The sequence below is a fragment of the Spironucleus salmonicida genome, chromosome 6, assembly GCF_000497125.1.
Source record: "Spironucleus salmonicida strain ATCC 50377 chromosome 6, whole genome shotgun sequence".
In the NCBI taxonomy this organism is placed as follows: Eukaryota; Fornicata; order Diplomonadida; family Hexamitidae; genus Spironucleus; species Spironucleus salmonicida.
Window position 1 is genome coordinate 1,220,750 of NC_090601.1, and position 14,924 is coordinate 1,235,673.

General features: G+C 29.8%; 9 protein-coding genes across 9 annotated transcripts; 4 read left to right on the forward strand and 5 right to left on the reverse strand. All coding sequences in view use genetic code 6, as the record gives it.

The window, feature by feature from the left end:
• Position 1: 1 nt before the first annotated feature.
• Positions 2–760, reverse strand: SS50377_26339 (uncharacterized protein; the record flags this gene model as incomplete). The annotated part of the gene is made up of 1 exon (XM_067910147.1): positions 2–760. One exon carries the CDS (start codon positions 758–760, stop codon positions 2–4), a length of 759 nt encoding a protein of 252 aa, XP_067762903.1.
• A 421-nt stretch (positions 761–1,181) lies between these two features.
• SS50377_26340 (uncharacterized protein) lies at positions 1,182–2,852 on the reverse strand (the record flags this gene model as incomplete). Its single annotated transcript, XM_067910148.1, has 1 exon — positions 1,182–2,852. One exon carries the CDS (start codon positions 2,850–2,852, stop codon positions 1,182–1,184), a length of 1,671 nt encoding a protein of 556 aa, XP_067762904.1.
• A 415-nt stretch (positions 2,853–3,267) lies between these two features.
• SS50377_26341 (23S rRNA (Uracil-5-)-methyltransferase RumA) lies at positions 3,268–4,791 on the reverse strand (the record flags this gene model as incomplete). The annotated part of the gene is made up of 1 exon (XM_067910149.1): positions 3,268–4,791. One exon carries the CDS (start codon positions 4,789–4,791, stop codon positions 3,268–3,270), a length of 1,524 nt encoding a protein of 507 aa, XP_067762905.1.
• Positions 4,792–4,863: 72 nt separating this feature from the next.
• On the forward strand, positions 4,864–5,970 carry SS50377_26342 (putative Phosphatidylinositol-4-phosphate 5-kinase; the record flags this gene model as incomplete). The annotated part of the gene is made up of 1 exon (XM_067910150.1): positions 4,864–5,970. One exon carries the CDS (start codon positions 4,864–4,866, stop codon positions 5,968–5,970), a length of 1,107 nt encoding a protein of 368 aa, XP_067762906.1.
• A 154-nt stretch (positions 5,971–6,124) lies between these two features.
• SS50377_26343 (uncharacterized protein) lies at positions 6,125–7,735 on the forward strand (the record flags this gene model as incomplete). The annotated part of the gene is made up of 1 exon (XM_067910151.1): positions 6,125–7,735. One exon carries the CDS (start codon positions 6,125–6,127, stop codon positions 7,733–7,735), a length of 1,611 nt encoding a protein of 536 aa, XP_067762907.1.
• A 292-nt stretch (positions 7,736–8,027) lies between these two features.
• Positions 8,028–8,402, forward strand: SS50377_26344 (uncharacterized protein; the record flags this gene model as incomplete). The annotated part of the gene is made up of 1 exon (XM_067910152.1): positions 8,028–8,402. One exon carries the CDS (start codon positions 8,028–8,030, stop codon positions 8,400–8,402), a length of 375 nt encoding a protein of 124 aa, XP_067762908.1.
• A 121-nt stretch (positions 8,403–8,523) lies between these two features.
• SS50377_26345 (uncharacterized protein) lies at positions 8,524–10,950 on the reverse strand (the record flags this gene model as incomplete). Its single annotated transcript, XM_067910153.1, has 1 exon — positions 8,524–10,950. One exon carries the CDS (start codon positions 10,948–10,950, stop codon positions 8,524–8,526), a length of 2,427 nt encoding a protein of 808 aa, XP_067762909.1.
• Positions 10,951–11,046: 96 nt separating this feature from the next.
• SS50377_26346 (uncharacterized protein) lies at positions 11,047–12,186 on the reverse strand (the record flags this gene model as incomplete). The annotated part of the gene is made up of 1 exon (XM_067910154.1): positions 11,047–12,186. One exon carries the CDS (start codon positions 12,184–12,186, stop codon positions 11,047–11,049), a length of 1,140 nt encoding a protein of 379 aa, XP_067762910.1.
• An 820-nt stretch (positions 12,187–13,006) lies between these two features.
• SS50377_26347 (RNA cap guanine-N2 methyltransferase) lies at positions 13,007–14,569 on the forward strand (the record flags this gene model as incomplete). Its single annotated transcript, XM_067910155.1, has 1 exon — positions 13,007–14,569. One exon carries the CDS (start codon positions 13,007–13,009, stop codon positions 14,567–14,569), a length of 1,563 nt encoding a protein of 520 aa, XP_067762911.1.
• Between the last annotated feature and the right edge of the window lie 355 nt (positions 14,570–14,924).

The window sequence follows — 14,924 nt, forward strand, 5'->3', positions numbered from 1 at the left end:
CTCAGATTATGAATACCTTGCCCCGCGGCAGGCTCTGTCCGAACACCTCCACGCTCGCGGACCCCGTGAGGCTGGGAGCGTGGCCGGCTCGGGGCGCTGCGGGGAGGGACCGGCCCAGGCGGACGATACCGGACTGCGCCTGGAGCACCCGCTCCTGGGGGACGTGCTCGGGCTGCTTCGGCGCGCGGTGCCTGCGGTTCAGGCAGAAGACGACGCAGCACGCGCCCACGCCCAGGACCAGCACAGCACCGCCGGCGGCCAGGCCCAGTGCCAGGTCGCGCCTGAGCACGCATGCACCGCTGGTGTCGCAGAGGTAGAAGACGTTGCAGTTGCACTGCACTTGGTTTTGGGGCCGGGCCTAGTATGCGACGAACTGGGCCGACTGCATTTTGAATAATTAGGGAAGTGGAATACCGCATACAGAGGTATATACGGCGGTATTCGCGAAAGTATATATTGGGCGCAAAATAGTAACACCGCCGCCCAACACCTGCAAAGCTCCCGGACCTGCGCTCAGAGTATGAACATCTCCGGAATTGTACTCGTCTGTATTACCGTTATGTTCCCCGCTCTACCTTTCCATAGCGCTGCAGAGTTTTTGCGCTACTAGACTTTCTGCTAATTTTTAAATTGTTAAGGTAAATCTTAATGAAAATATGGTGGTCTAAAACAAAATGTACAAGTAGCGGCTCCTAAAAAGATGAGAACTAGAGTTATAGAAATTGCTACAATTATAGTAAGCTATGTATTCAGTTAACATTTATTATTTTAACACATTTGAAACACTGTACATGTTATTATGCAAGACATTATTTAAATTTTTATAGGCATTATATTATAATTACATAATATATTGATAATGCTAAGTATCTATAGTATTAATATATAATATAATACAAACGATAATGTCACTTTACTAAGAGTAATATTCTATTAGTTTTAAATTTTAAGTATTTTACTATGTATATATACTATATATGCGTATATATAAATTGATAGAAGGAAACACTCATATTTTAAAATTATTAAATTATTAACTATAGAAACAATTAAACCTACCAATATACTAAAATTTGTCTAGGTCTTTAGCTCTAAACTTAATCCATATCATTATTAAATTAATAATATTCTATTGATTCTGCTAATAAACTTACAAACTAGAAATTATGTATTTTAAAAAATCAGACAATCATCTTCATCTTTCTCTTAGCCTTTTATTATGCCATTACTTTTACTTTCTTTGTAACCATAATATACTTACATGGGTATTTACAACCATATAATAGACTAAAGCTTGCAACGAAAATTGCAATAACAGTCAAAGTGAAAATCCACCAATGCTGACTAACCCAAGTTTTATAGTTATAGTTCCTAGTTTCAAAAGCAGCTTGTTAAGCTTGCTCTAATTATAATTCATCGCTAGAAATATACTAAAATGGAATGTATTATTTTTAATCAGCTACTACATTACGTTTAAATGAATATTTTGGTGATAATTTACTAGTAATATCTCCAGAACCTTCATATTCGACACCTAAAAACATATCAAAAGTATCCGCTGAACCAGTGTTTTTATAATTTTGCCAAGTAGTTGCATAACCACTTACTTCGCTTGCAGATGGGTCACAGAATTGTTTTGAAATGGCTATTACTTTATTACCTCTTTTCATCACTAGATCAGCTGTAAATAAGCAATTTGCTAGCAATTTTGGTGTGATAAAAAGCACATTTTAAGAATTTCCAGTAAACTTCAACTAAACTTAATCTAATAGGTCATACTTTAAAAATTAAGAATTAAAATCAAAAATGAGCTGATTTTATCTGGATTTAATATAGACAAATGGAAGATTTGGCAAAGCTATGAAAACTCCTATAAACGGTATACATAATGCAGTTGCTGTCTCAATAGGAGCAACGTAGCCAGTAATATTATAATATGGCTTCTCAACGTATAATTATGAAATCGTCTGATTACAATAAGGGAAATTTCGTTGTATTTAATCTAATGTTATTATAAACAAATCCTCTTGTGCGGAAATAAATGTAGTTGGACTTACGACTGTCATAGAAATCTATAAAGTATTAGCTGTACCTGTATTAATTGCAAACTAATAATAAATATGTTCAATACTTGAAAAACGCAACGACAAAGCTGAGCCAGCTGCTTATATTGGTACATTACAATAACAATCAACTAATGCTGTGGGCCTTATATATAAATATGCATCAGTTTTAGTTAGTTCATATGATTTAATGCATGGTTGAGCACTTGTAATTTCAGTGAGATTATATTTCCGGCCTAAAAATTATAAGTATGCATATCTAATATTTTATGTAGTAGTTGTAGCTGGATCAATAGAAATATTGAAATTAAGCTCAAATTATGTTGCTCTTGTTGTAATAATCAAATCATCTCCATTTATACCTAATCTTCTAATGAATACTCTATAAGAAATATCAGTGAAATTATACGGCTTGCAATCATAGTGTCTTGGAAACACTAAAAACTAATACAGTTTATCACCTACTAATCTTCTAGTCATTGCGTACGTACATTCAGGTGAATATTGAATTCCAACAATTTGAGTTTTACCATTAAGTGTCATATTCCCATAGATATGCGCTGATTTTATTTTAGTAAAATCTACCATCCTAGTAAAATCAAATGATGTTAACTCAGTAGTAATAGTCATATTTTTAGAAACAAATTTCTATTCTTGTCCAGCATTTGTCACAAATATTATAGAAAGTTCTCCACGACTAGTAGTAGGGCAGTTTGTTACAAATGGTATAGGATTTGGACCAATAAACTCAACTACTGAAGGAAGAGTGCATTAAAAAACTAGAAACATTTTATTTAAAAGTTTGATGATATTTTATATTTAATAAAATTATACTATTTTTTAGTTTTTGATTATCTTAATTTATACTTAATACATAATTATTATCATATAGGTTTACCATTTATTATATATATTTATGTTACTTTAGAGTATTATAAAAACGCGCCAATTGTTCAACCAAATAAATTTATTATATAACATATCGCTAGCTGTAATCGGACAGATTACAATTACGATAATTGCCCTGGTTACTTCATCTATCTAAATTAACTACAATTTAAAATTTGCAGCTAATAATTTATTTCACGTATTATTAACGCTGTAAACCAGCTCTCACGATTTTCATAGATAATAAAGCACAATCAAGCTAAGATTTAAAAACTAATATCTCTTTTTACGCGCCGTAAATTCTAAACCGCATTTTTCAAAGCTCACTCTCGTCAACAATACGCTCTAACTAAACAACCGTCTCAACATGCTCACATCCTGGAAACGCGTTAAACGCCTTAACACTACACACCCTAAATGGCATTGTTTCTTTCACTTTGCCACCGCTCAAAGCGCATAATTAGAACAGATCTTTTCCCAAACTCTTAGGATTGCAGCTAACATACAAAATCTATTTCAGCGATCCGCCTCTCAGGCTTTTCAGCACTTTAGGATGAATACCGCTTCTAGGAGGGTCAATTACCACAAAATCAACATCCAGCAGCTCCAAATTGTCTTCAATGGCCCCGCACACGTACTTGATATGCTTAAAGTTTCTTGCTGCTGCAATCGATTCCTCGCAAATATCAATTCCAGTGACCTCTATTTCTGGCCGCATTTGCTTAATTACAGCTCCAATCACACCGCTGCCGCAGCAGCAATCGAGCAAAGTTTTGGCGGAGCCCGAAATCTATTTTTAGATATACTCGAAAATCTGCACCGCCGACGCAATATTCGACTGGAAAAACGAGTTTTCGTAAATCGTAAATTTCATGCCGAAAAGTTCTTGCTAAATTGAAGCTTGAAATGGATGAGTTTTTACGTCCAATCCGCAATTCAGTATTAACGATTTTAGCGCTGGGAACTTGGCCTACAATTCGTCGAGCGAAATCTCCTCATCTACGTCGATTTTAAGCAAAATCTCCTTGACTACAAATTCGTCTCCTACAACTTCGCCAGCACATCTGAAAACGATGTTTCCGCTGGCTGTTTCGCTCATTTTCCCTTCTAAATACTCACAAATGTCACTTACTTACTTTGCATGAATGCGCGTTTTTCGTGTCTCAGCTGCTGAAAATATGAACTTATCTTCGTTTTTCCTGCAGATTGCTCCAATTTTCTGCCCTTAAATCGCAAATTCTGACTTTGTGCGATAATTATAAAGAACGGGAGAATTGATGATTTCTGGCATTTGATAAATAATTGACTTGTGATTATGATCTTGGAGATACTCTGGAGACTGTTTAAAATCTTACTGTTTTGCTGTGTTCGGCATCTTGTGAGTTGTCAGAGTTTGACCTTTTATGATGCGGACAAATTACGACTTTATCTGGTTGCGAATTTGGCGCTATTTTTGTAGAAGTTCGTCTTTATCATTTTCAGGACTGTAATATGGAGCACAGAAAAACGCGGAAGATGGCGGAAATTGAACAGATTCTTCACTAGACTCGGTATCTTGCTATTTTGGCTGTTTTCTAGGTCTAATTATTTTTTCTGTTGGAACAAAATCTTCAAAAAGATTTGTCCTATATGGTTCGTTTTTGTAGTTCATTATGGTTTCTAATTTGGATTTGGCTTATTATGCAGATTCAAAATCTGCAAAAATAAGCTCGATGAACGCATTTTATGTAATATTGAATTAAATCTAAGAAGGATTTATTTCCTGTAATTGAAGTAACTACTTGAATTTGGAAGGTTTGATAAATTTTCCAGGATTCAGAATGTGGAGTCCCGAAACCATTATATTATAGAAGTGAAAATTAATTTTAAACTGAAAATTATATCCTAATATTGATTATTATTTTCCGCAAAAATGGCATAGATTGATCCTGAATTTGGAGCAATCCGCGCCATATACTCTCCCGATGGTTCTGCTTATAAAGGTACATGGTTAAAAGCTCTTAGGCACGGTCGTGGTACGCATGTATATCCTTAAGGAGATGTTTACTCTGGAGAATGGAGATCAAATTAGCCATGTGGCTGGGGATGTCTGTATACAAGGATAGAACCTATTTTACCTGCAGATAAAAAATAAATTCCTGAATTTCCTGATGATGACACTACTCTTATTTTAACATATGCAGGAAATTGGGATAAAGGTCAAAGATAGGGATTTGGTCGGTATTTTTATAGCGAAAAGCAATTCTATGTTGGTTATTGGCATAAACGATTGAGGGAGGGTGCTGGATGCATGTTCTACGCTCCAGAAGTGGATAGAGAATCAATTTTGTATCAAGACTAAACTTGCACGTAAACTGTAGTACGTATAACATAAAAATCAAAAATTGAGCATTTTACAACTGATCTAGGTTCTCTTTACATCGGAGCCTTTTCAAGAGATTTTAGAGAGGGTCCTGGTAGAGTTATTTTTGGGAATGGTGATATTTTTGTAGGTGAATTTCTAGACGGTGCAGCATAAGGTCCTGGAATAACATATTATGTTTAAAAGCATATTAAGTCTTAAGGTTTCTATGATTAAGGCCATTGTACCAGCTCATAGTCTTCTCAAGAATGGATAACAGAAGATTATAATTTAATTTGTCAAACATGGGCTCATCCATGTGGTGGTTATGCTAATTTGTCTATTTCCTGTTTTAAGTTCTTGTAAAAGTACTTCTAAACAGAAACAGCAAATTATAATGAATATTTTGTAGATGAAAGATTCTATAATGATGAGACAAAATACCCTTATAGTTTACGACCTGATAGAGATTTTTCGGCATAGTCTATACCATAATTAGAAGGAATAGAAGATGTAGTTTAGCTTGCCTAATATCTTCCCATAAAAATGCAGGAATAAATATCGGAAATAGCATCACTATTAAATTTGCCATTATAAGATAATGGTAGGACACTACCAAAAAACATGCTTATTGATCCTATTAGTGTGATGGTTGGTGATGTTGGGAGCAAATAATGAGTTGATTCAAATTATTATCTTTAATTAAGTTTTATTAAATTCAAATTTAGATATATTTATATAATATTTAGTATCTTTGTAAATGAACATAATATCACAATTATTGAAAAATTAGCTAGAAAAATAATTTACATTATCCAACTTACAAATTGATATGAAATAAAAAATTTCTATTCTATATCCAGCATATTTGGCAACTTATATCTCACAGCCATCGCATATTATTCTTTATCCTTAAAATACAATAAAATAAGCATTTCTTCTAAAGCATCCTTCTATTATCAATATTTAGTAATTTAAATAGGTAGATATTGATGGAATGAAGAGCTAGGCTGCATTAGTTCCATTTATTTCTGATATCAATTTATAAGGTCCATCTCTTTTAATTGGTTTAAAATCTTTATTAGAAGCAGTTACATTTATATATTAAAATAATATGCAATTATCACAGTTTTCACTACATACTTTAAAACTTTAGCAAAATAAAATTGTATTTATTGCATTAGATACTATAACCTAAAATGGTCTTTCAGAATAATAACTATGTGACATAATAAAAACAGAGTTCTAAACATTGAAATAATTGAAGATTATTTTCAATAGCACATTTGAAAAAACTTTGAATTAGCAATAACTGAAAACTGATTTATTTGAAATTATTAGTAATTTTTAAACTCCAGATATTATTTAAAAAATATCATTTTTAAATTAATTAAATTTACTTTCTAAAACTTAATCTAATGAAGTTTTAGAGCAATTTATTTTAATACCGTTTTTTAATGCTTTAAAATAAATGAAATAACCAACAGTTGACATGTTTACTACGTTTGCAAATTTAATTAATGCATCATTACCTAACTTGTAAGTCTAAATATTGGAATATTATTTTTAATAACTAATAAATTCACCTTCTCTATTGCAGTCAATAGCATCAATCAAAAATATTGAGAACTTTAATGATAATCATAAAAAGCCATTGCAGCATCTGTTAACCTGGGCATTTTCCAAAACAAATAATACATCATAAATATTAGAATTATAACTGCTGTGCAGTTAAATTTTTTCAAAAAATTGTGAGTATTTAATAGAAAAGCATAATCAAAAATAGTTTTTTAATTCTATTTAAGCACTTTTATTAAGAACACAAAAATTATAAAATTACCACATTTCCTGGAATATTTGGATAGGCTTAATCAATTTAATAAAACTTTACGATAATTTGAGGTCTAAAAGTACGAATTTTGAAGAGATTCAATAGAATAACTTTACTGGATTATCAGAATAAGTATTTATTGATTATTTTAAAACTGCATGCTTATAAAGTTTAAATGCATATGATTGTCCGGTTGCAGCTGTTTGTATGTGTAATAAGGAAACTATCAGTTTACTTAATTTACAAGATTTATTTTTATTTACTAATGCTCTTCATTAATAGTATAGCTTAGAAAATCTAGTGTATAGTGTCGATGAGAAAAGACGAGAATTAGGACAAAAGTTTGTTTCTATGCTTGATTTCAGAATTAAATAATTAGTTTAAGTAAAAGATAGTTAAGTTGTATTACAAGTTTAAAACTAAAATGAAAAGTTACTAGAGAATGTTATCATATAAAATTAGTATAAAGAGTTATAGTAAGTTGAGAAAACAACAGCATAAAATATCATTCTAAAAAATAATTAAGACAAATGGGATGATACAGAAAGTGAATAGGAAGAAATAGTTATTAAATCGAAAAATAATATTTAGTGGGATGATTCAAGTGATTGATAAAATGATATATCAGGATTCTAAATATCTTCTGCAATTTTATATTGATATCGTTTCTAAGCTTTAATACGATTTGAAGCAAATATTTTATTCAACCCATTCTTAGAGCTACTTTGCACACATAATTTATTTATGTTGCTTAGATGTAATTTATCATAATAAAATTACTACTTAATGTAATATTTCGATTTACTCCTTTTAGAGCTAAACATTCTGTATCAAGTAAAATAAACCATATTTTTCTATATTTTCTTAATATACATAATATATGATTATAGTAAATTAATGATAAATGAACCCAATGGCTAAATCTTCATAATTTGATATTTCTGTTGATGATTTATATACAAAATCATCTTTCAATACTCTAAGATCAGTATTCTAACCAGCAAACAATAATCAATAATTATTAGACAGAGGTATGTCAGACTGGCAGCCATGTTTTTCTGTTAATACGCCTCTTAAAATCAAGCATTCTAACTTTGAGAAATTTGATATTTTCTCACTAATTTGGATTGCTTAACAGGGATTAGATGTGTTTGAACGTTACTAAGCACTTTCTTAGTTATAGAAAAGAGGCTGGATTTATTAAGAACAATTTGATTGGATTAACATTTAATAAAATATGGCATTAGATAGTTCAACTTGGTAATTGAAGAAAAAATGATATATTCTTATTATTTTATGGTTATTTAATTCTAACAGTTACATTATTTTGAACCTACTCAATTTTTCCACTTTTTTATTTATATTGGCTTATAAAGTCAGTATATAAATCAACTTATAATTCACTCAAGACCCTAAAACTCCAATTTTACATCCTCTTCATCTTCTTCTTTTACCTCTCCGTAACTTAACTAAAGTTGATTTTATTCAGTACTATCTTCAAATTACTACTTCTAGAAGTCCTTTACATTTAACATTTCTACTTATAGTTCATCACTTTTACCAACATCAGATACCTCACGAAGCTGGATTTCATCATCTAATTTCATTGTATTAAGAATTTCATCATCTTAAACACAATCCAAAAATTATTTTTAGTTTTCTAAATCGGATATTTTTTATTAAATTTTCATTGATAAATCTTATGAATTAATGAGATCTTGTTCTTTTTATGAAACTTCGTAATTTGGAATTGGAATTTCCAGTTTGAAAACTCGTCCAAAGCGATCTTTTTATTAGAACTACTCGTTCCTAGCATCAATTTTAAACTAAATATCATTCCAAGTTTTACCTTTCTCCGTACGCATTTCTGTTAAAAAATTACTTTAAGGCACAGCTGGTACTTTTATTTACTATTATGCTTTTGCATTGTCAGATAAAGTTTACATTAATTCATTATCATGTGCTTGATTTTAGAAATTTATCTCTTTTTCACACTAATCTATTTATTATTTAAGATCTTCTTTTATAGATTCTACATCAAGACTAGATAATTTTGTGAATATAGCTAATTATGGAAACTTTTATACAGCAAATTAAGCAGTTTCTAATTGCAAACGTTAATTTTTAATCCAGCGAACATTTTCTGGTGTAATTGGACGAGGTTTAATGAGAGAAAGCTTATATAACCTATCTGCCTCAATTTATTCATGAGTTTAAAGTTTGTCAAAAGGCTTTGATAAAGGATTCAAGGCTTACCACTTTTATACAAGATTATTTTTAGTATTCTAAGATGTAATTAACGCCGAAAAAGATATTTCATCAGGTATAACTTCAGCTATGGGCTAGAGTATCGTTTCTGGTTATTCTATTTGTCCTAGTTCATCACATAGATCAAAAAATTCAGATGGTAGTGGTGCATTTCCAGGAATCAGCATTTATTTCTAAATTAAATGTAATTTTTTTAAATATTCTATCTAGTCTTACACTGGTGCATCTTAATCAAATTCTAAAATCGGAGGTGGTCTAAACCCATTTTTCTCAATATCTTAGATTTCATTATTAGTATCCAAATCTTTGTTAGTAAGCTTTTCGATTGGTAACTCGATTATCTATTCCGGTTCTACTGATCTATTTGTTTTTACTGAAGCAGCTCTAGCGTTTTCAATTACTTTATTTTACAATTTTATTTTAAATTGATCTAAAACATTAAACCCAGTTGATTTAGCCCGTTCTACCTATGGTTTTTCACACTCTTTACCATCTACACCAATTTAGTTCAGTCCTTTATAAATAGGTTCTCTATACATATTTTTTAGTTACGAAATCCTAAATTATTTCCAATTTTCTGGGCCATCTTCATTTCTTTTCATACCACAACTCTTAGATCTTTCATATTCACGACCAATACCTGTAAATTCTGGAATTACGTCTATTTTTGCTTCACTTTCTAACTTAACACTCTATAATTTAGATTTAAACATACGTTATCTGAAACCCCTTTGGCCTTCTTTTATTAATTTTTATTTTTCCATTATAGCATTCATATTTACATTTTAATTCCACTCTTAACCTTTATATTTTCGTAAAACTGTCCAAGTCTTATCGAGTTCACATATAGCTTTATCATTTCCATTTACTAGGTATGGATCCTAACCAGCTTATACTAAAACTTAATCTAATTTTGTATCTTTCATTATTTCGTATTTACTTACTTACACAATTTCTCGCCAAAATTACTTATGTTACCTTGCCTCATACCTTTCTTTGAGTGATTACTGTTTCATATTTTAAGGAATAATCTACATATCAGTAACCGCATTGTTTATATTTTACATTTTGAAATTTTAGAATAATATTGAACTAGGAACAGCCTGACTTCTCAATTTAGGATTTTAGTATAAATCGGCTCTACCAAGTATCTATGATTCTGTATTCAAAGAAGTTTCAGCTTATGCTATTTGAGTAATTAACTAACTAGAATTAATTGCATCTAAGTCGATTTATGCTCCTTTTGCTTCCGAATAGTCGCGACATGGTACACGAAATCCTGCAACTTTTCCGCGAAATTTTGCTTTTTATTGATTATTAATTCCTGGCGAATTAAGGTATGCCTTGTTTAGCAAATGTGTTGTAGAAAGTAATGGAACTGCTGGTTAATTACCAACTGATTTTGACCTTTTTACGAAATTTGGAGAAATATCGAAATTTCTACGTACTTTAAGTGCTAAATCTGAATATTTTGCAGCTGCCATAAGTTCATTCGCAATACGAGTTTGATGAGTAAGATAACCATCTGCCTTTTGCATCTATGTAGGTATAGATTACATAATATGGAAAAATAAAATAATAATAACATTATATTATATTAGTATATTAACTTTTTAATAAATTTGTTGAAATAACATGTTAACATTATACATCATTCAGAATATGAATCGATTACATTTTGCAATTTCACTTTCAACTTCAAACTAAACTGTATTGATTTACTATATCATCGCTTATATGTCGAGTAATATTTTAAATCGAATATTCCGATAACGAGTGTTAGACCTATAATGATCTTCAAACCAAAATGGAATAAAATTATTTGTAAATGCAATGTCACTACTAATATTTTCTATAATAAATGGCCATTTCTACTGTTGCAAATTGATATTTATTACACTTTCGTGTATTTCTAATTTCTACATATTAGCAGGTAGAAATCCTTTAAATAATGATATTTATGATGCAGTAATAGTCAGATCAGTCAAACTATTGAACTAAGTCAAATTTAATTGACTAATTACATTATCACCAATATTTAAATATTTAACACAATATGGTATGTAATCATTTACTAGTTATATTTATTATTTTTATATTAAAATAAAAGTTTTAAGTTGGGAACAATTTCTGAGGTCTAAATTTTATACATTACAATGAATTAATTACAGGGAAAACACAAAAGTTGGAATAAAAGAATTGGAAAACCTTAAATTATCAGAATTTCTACATTTTAACACTTATAAAGACTCTGCTATAGTAAGATCGAGATGTTTAATATTTGAATTAGAGAAATCAGCCTATATTAACGTATCTGGCAAAAGGGCACTTGTTAATAATATATTTGTGCCTGGTACATTAAGACTAGTTAGTTTAGTGTTTGTAGGGTTAAAATAAATTGGCTCTTATTTGTATTATTAACAGTTTGTTAAATATAACTTTTCTAACAATAAAGAATTAGCAATATTTACACCAGTAATATTACTATTTTATGCCGAAAAATAAAGCAAATTTGGTGGTAAGCCATCAATTTTAATTTCAGATGATTGATCTAAATGAATTTCTTCTAATTTAATACAATTTTTAACACATAGTTTCAAATTTTAAATTTTATTAGCTTATAAAATTCGTAGCTGAGATGGTATAATACCATTTTATATTTTTAATTCTTCACAACAATCAATATTAATAATTTATAGCACCTTACAATATTAAAGATTAATATTAATGTACTTACAAGTTCTAAGGAATAATTTTTCCAAATAATTTGGTATAAAATCGTTCTTAAAAACCATACCACTGCAATCATCATAATGAATATCTTTAAGGTTTACTGAAATACTCAAATCTAATGTAACTATACTTGACTATTATGCAGTTACTGTTAAAATAGATGGTAATTATTAAGTAAAATCGATTAAACGCGATTACTGTAAATGTATTTATTTCAGCAACACGAACTATGAAGAAATATTAATATTATCTGAATTAATAATTGAGAATGCTATAATATTAGATGGGCAGTTACACTATATATTATCACATCGTTCAAGGATAAGAGTTTATAAATTCTTATTTAAATTAATTGCTGATCGTTCACTGTGGATTAACACTAGTTATTATAACTAATCTGGTGTCTTTATTGCCAAGTCTTTGCTGAATAGTTAGCTTTACTAAATTTACCAACGTTATATATCTTTAAAATACACTAAATGATAATATGTCGAATACTGTCAGTTCCTTCAAGCTTATTGGAAACGTACTTACTAATGAAAGACTGACATTATGACATAATTTTAAATATTCTAATTAAGATCCTTCAAAATTTATTAGTTCAATAGTACATCTCGTTATACTTAAGTCTTTTAAATTTTCTGTAACTGTAAATTCTTACAATATACATTAAGATAATTAAACTTTTTAAAGATTTTAATAAAAATCAGATTTAAAACATATTATATTACAGTTAATTAAATCAATATTACTTCCTTAAAATTTATATTACGCTTAGTTAAAGTCTTCGCTAGTCAAGCTTAGTAAATCATCTTCCATATAATATTATATAAATTATACTATAATATATATTGTCATTTTTATTTTTCCTTCCTAGATTAAATGTCTAGCAAATAAAATTGGTCTAAATCATACAAAAAACCTTAATAAGAAGACAAATATATCTAAAGGCTTCCATTTTTCTTCCGTCATTTGCCTGAATCTGAAATATAAAATTTAAAGTTACCACCACATGCTCCATACTCAGTGTCATCTTTTGATGACGCGTTTTAAAATGCATATTTTCTTTCAAAGGTGCTAAAAACTACCAAACTAGTAGTAGATCTTACTGCATGTTCAGGAGTTGACTCCATTTGTATGGCAATGGTTTTCTAAAATCTTATTAGTTATGAAATAGATACTCCTGCTTTTGAGTCACTCTAAAATCATTTTTAGATTGCGAAAATGCAAGGTTACAATATTGGTAAGTATGAACTCAAAAACGAATCTGGTGCAGCTGAAATAAGTATTTCTCGTTAGAACACATTGTATTTTTTGGACCCTCCTTGGGGTGGTCCTGACTATAGAAACAAGTAAAATATTAGGTTAGATTATGGTGAGTATATAGTTGATGAACTAGCGAAAAAACTTAGTACAGATAAAACTAATTCTGTATTTTTAAAGTTACCTAAAAACTACGATATGTCTTAGTTTGACTTACAAAATAGCATTATTTTTAAAGAACGGAATCAGATATTTGTGTTAATATCTGATTAAGCTAATATTGCGGTTGCTAAGCAAATTAAGGAATCTGTTTATGATAACTCTGGGAGAAAAAAAATATAATCGTTAACCAGCTTAATTTAATAAAATATTGGGGATCGTAAAGGTTTAACTGAAGCATTTAAGGATAATATGTTAGCACAGTAAGCTTAGCTAATGAATTAAAAATTAAATAAATATCGTAAATTTAACGATTTTGGTTTTTTCCATTCTAAGTAGGTTAGTTTCGGGGTTATAACTGGTTTTGTAATTCCAGAAGCATAAAAAGGAGAAACTGATGGTCCTTCTGGAGCTATTAGACTTGCTATCATGCTTGCATTGAACTATAATGTAAAAATAACCATTTTTACTGAAAATATTCTTATTACACCCATATAAGAAATGCTTAAATACGTATATGGAATATTTCCATTCCTACCTTAATTTGAACTTATTTCTCCATCTAATCCTGAGATTAATTCTATATTTAAGCGATAAAATGTACTTTTTTATGTAGAAAAAGTAGGTCCTACTGTGTCTGGAAAACCACTATCAATGCGTGGAATTGATTGTTCTGAATTTGTTTCTGAATTATTTTCATCTATTGATGTACTCAGTTTTGGAATCGGTGATGGTGGAAATGAAATTGGTTGTGGTTGTGTAAATCCCGATATAAATTGTGTAATAAAGACAGATTTTGTTGTTTTATCTGATATAAGCAATTATGGTGCCGGATGGCTTTCAAGAATTATAAATTAACGCTGTTTTGCTAGATTTTTGATGTTAAACTTAGATGAACGTGAACTAGTATAAAGTGGAGTTAAACATGGGCTTATAGATGGTGTGACTTGTAAAAATGAAATTAGCGTTGATGGTGTTGACTTTGACATGTATTAATAAACGATGAAATAATTATATGAGTGAAATATATACTTAATAATATATAAAATGAAAGAGAATGAGATTATTTTATATAAAAATTGTGAGATAACAATATCTGAAAATAACGCAGTTAAACTTTAAATTAAATAATAAAATAATATATATATTGATGAGTTATTAGATTTACCCAAACTATAAGGAATAAGTGTTTAACTAAAAAATATTTCGTAATAGTGCTAGTCAACTTTAGATTTACAGAAGTCGCTTCAGTAAAACAAGCTGCGTATTATTATCGTTAATAGTAGTTTTATATGTAACTAACTTTATGGATTTATGTTTCTTTATTTTTTAGAAATTAATGATTGTTTAGATAGAGATCATTCATTCTTAGATCTTC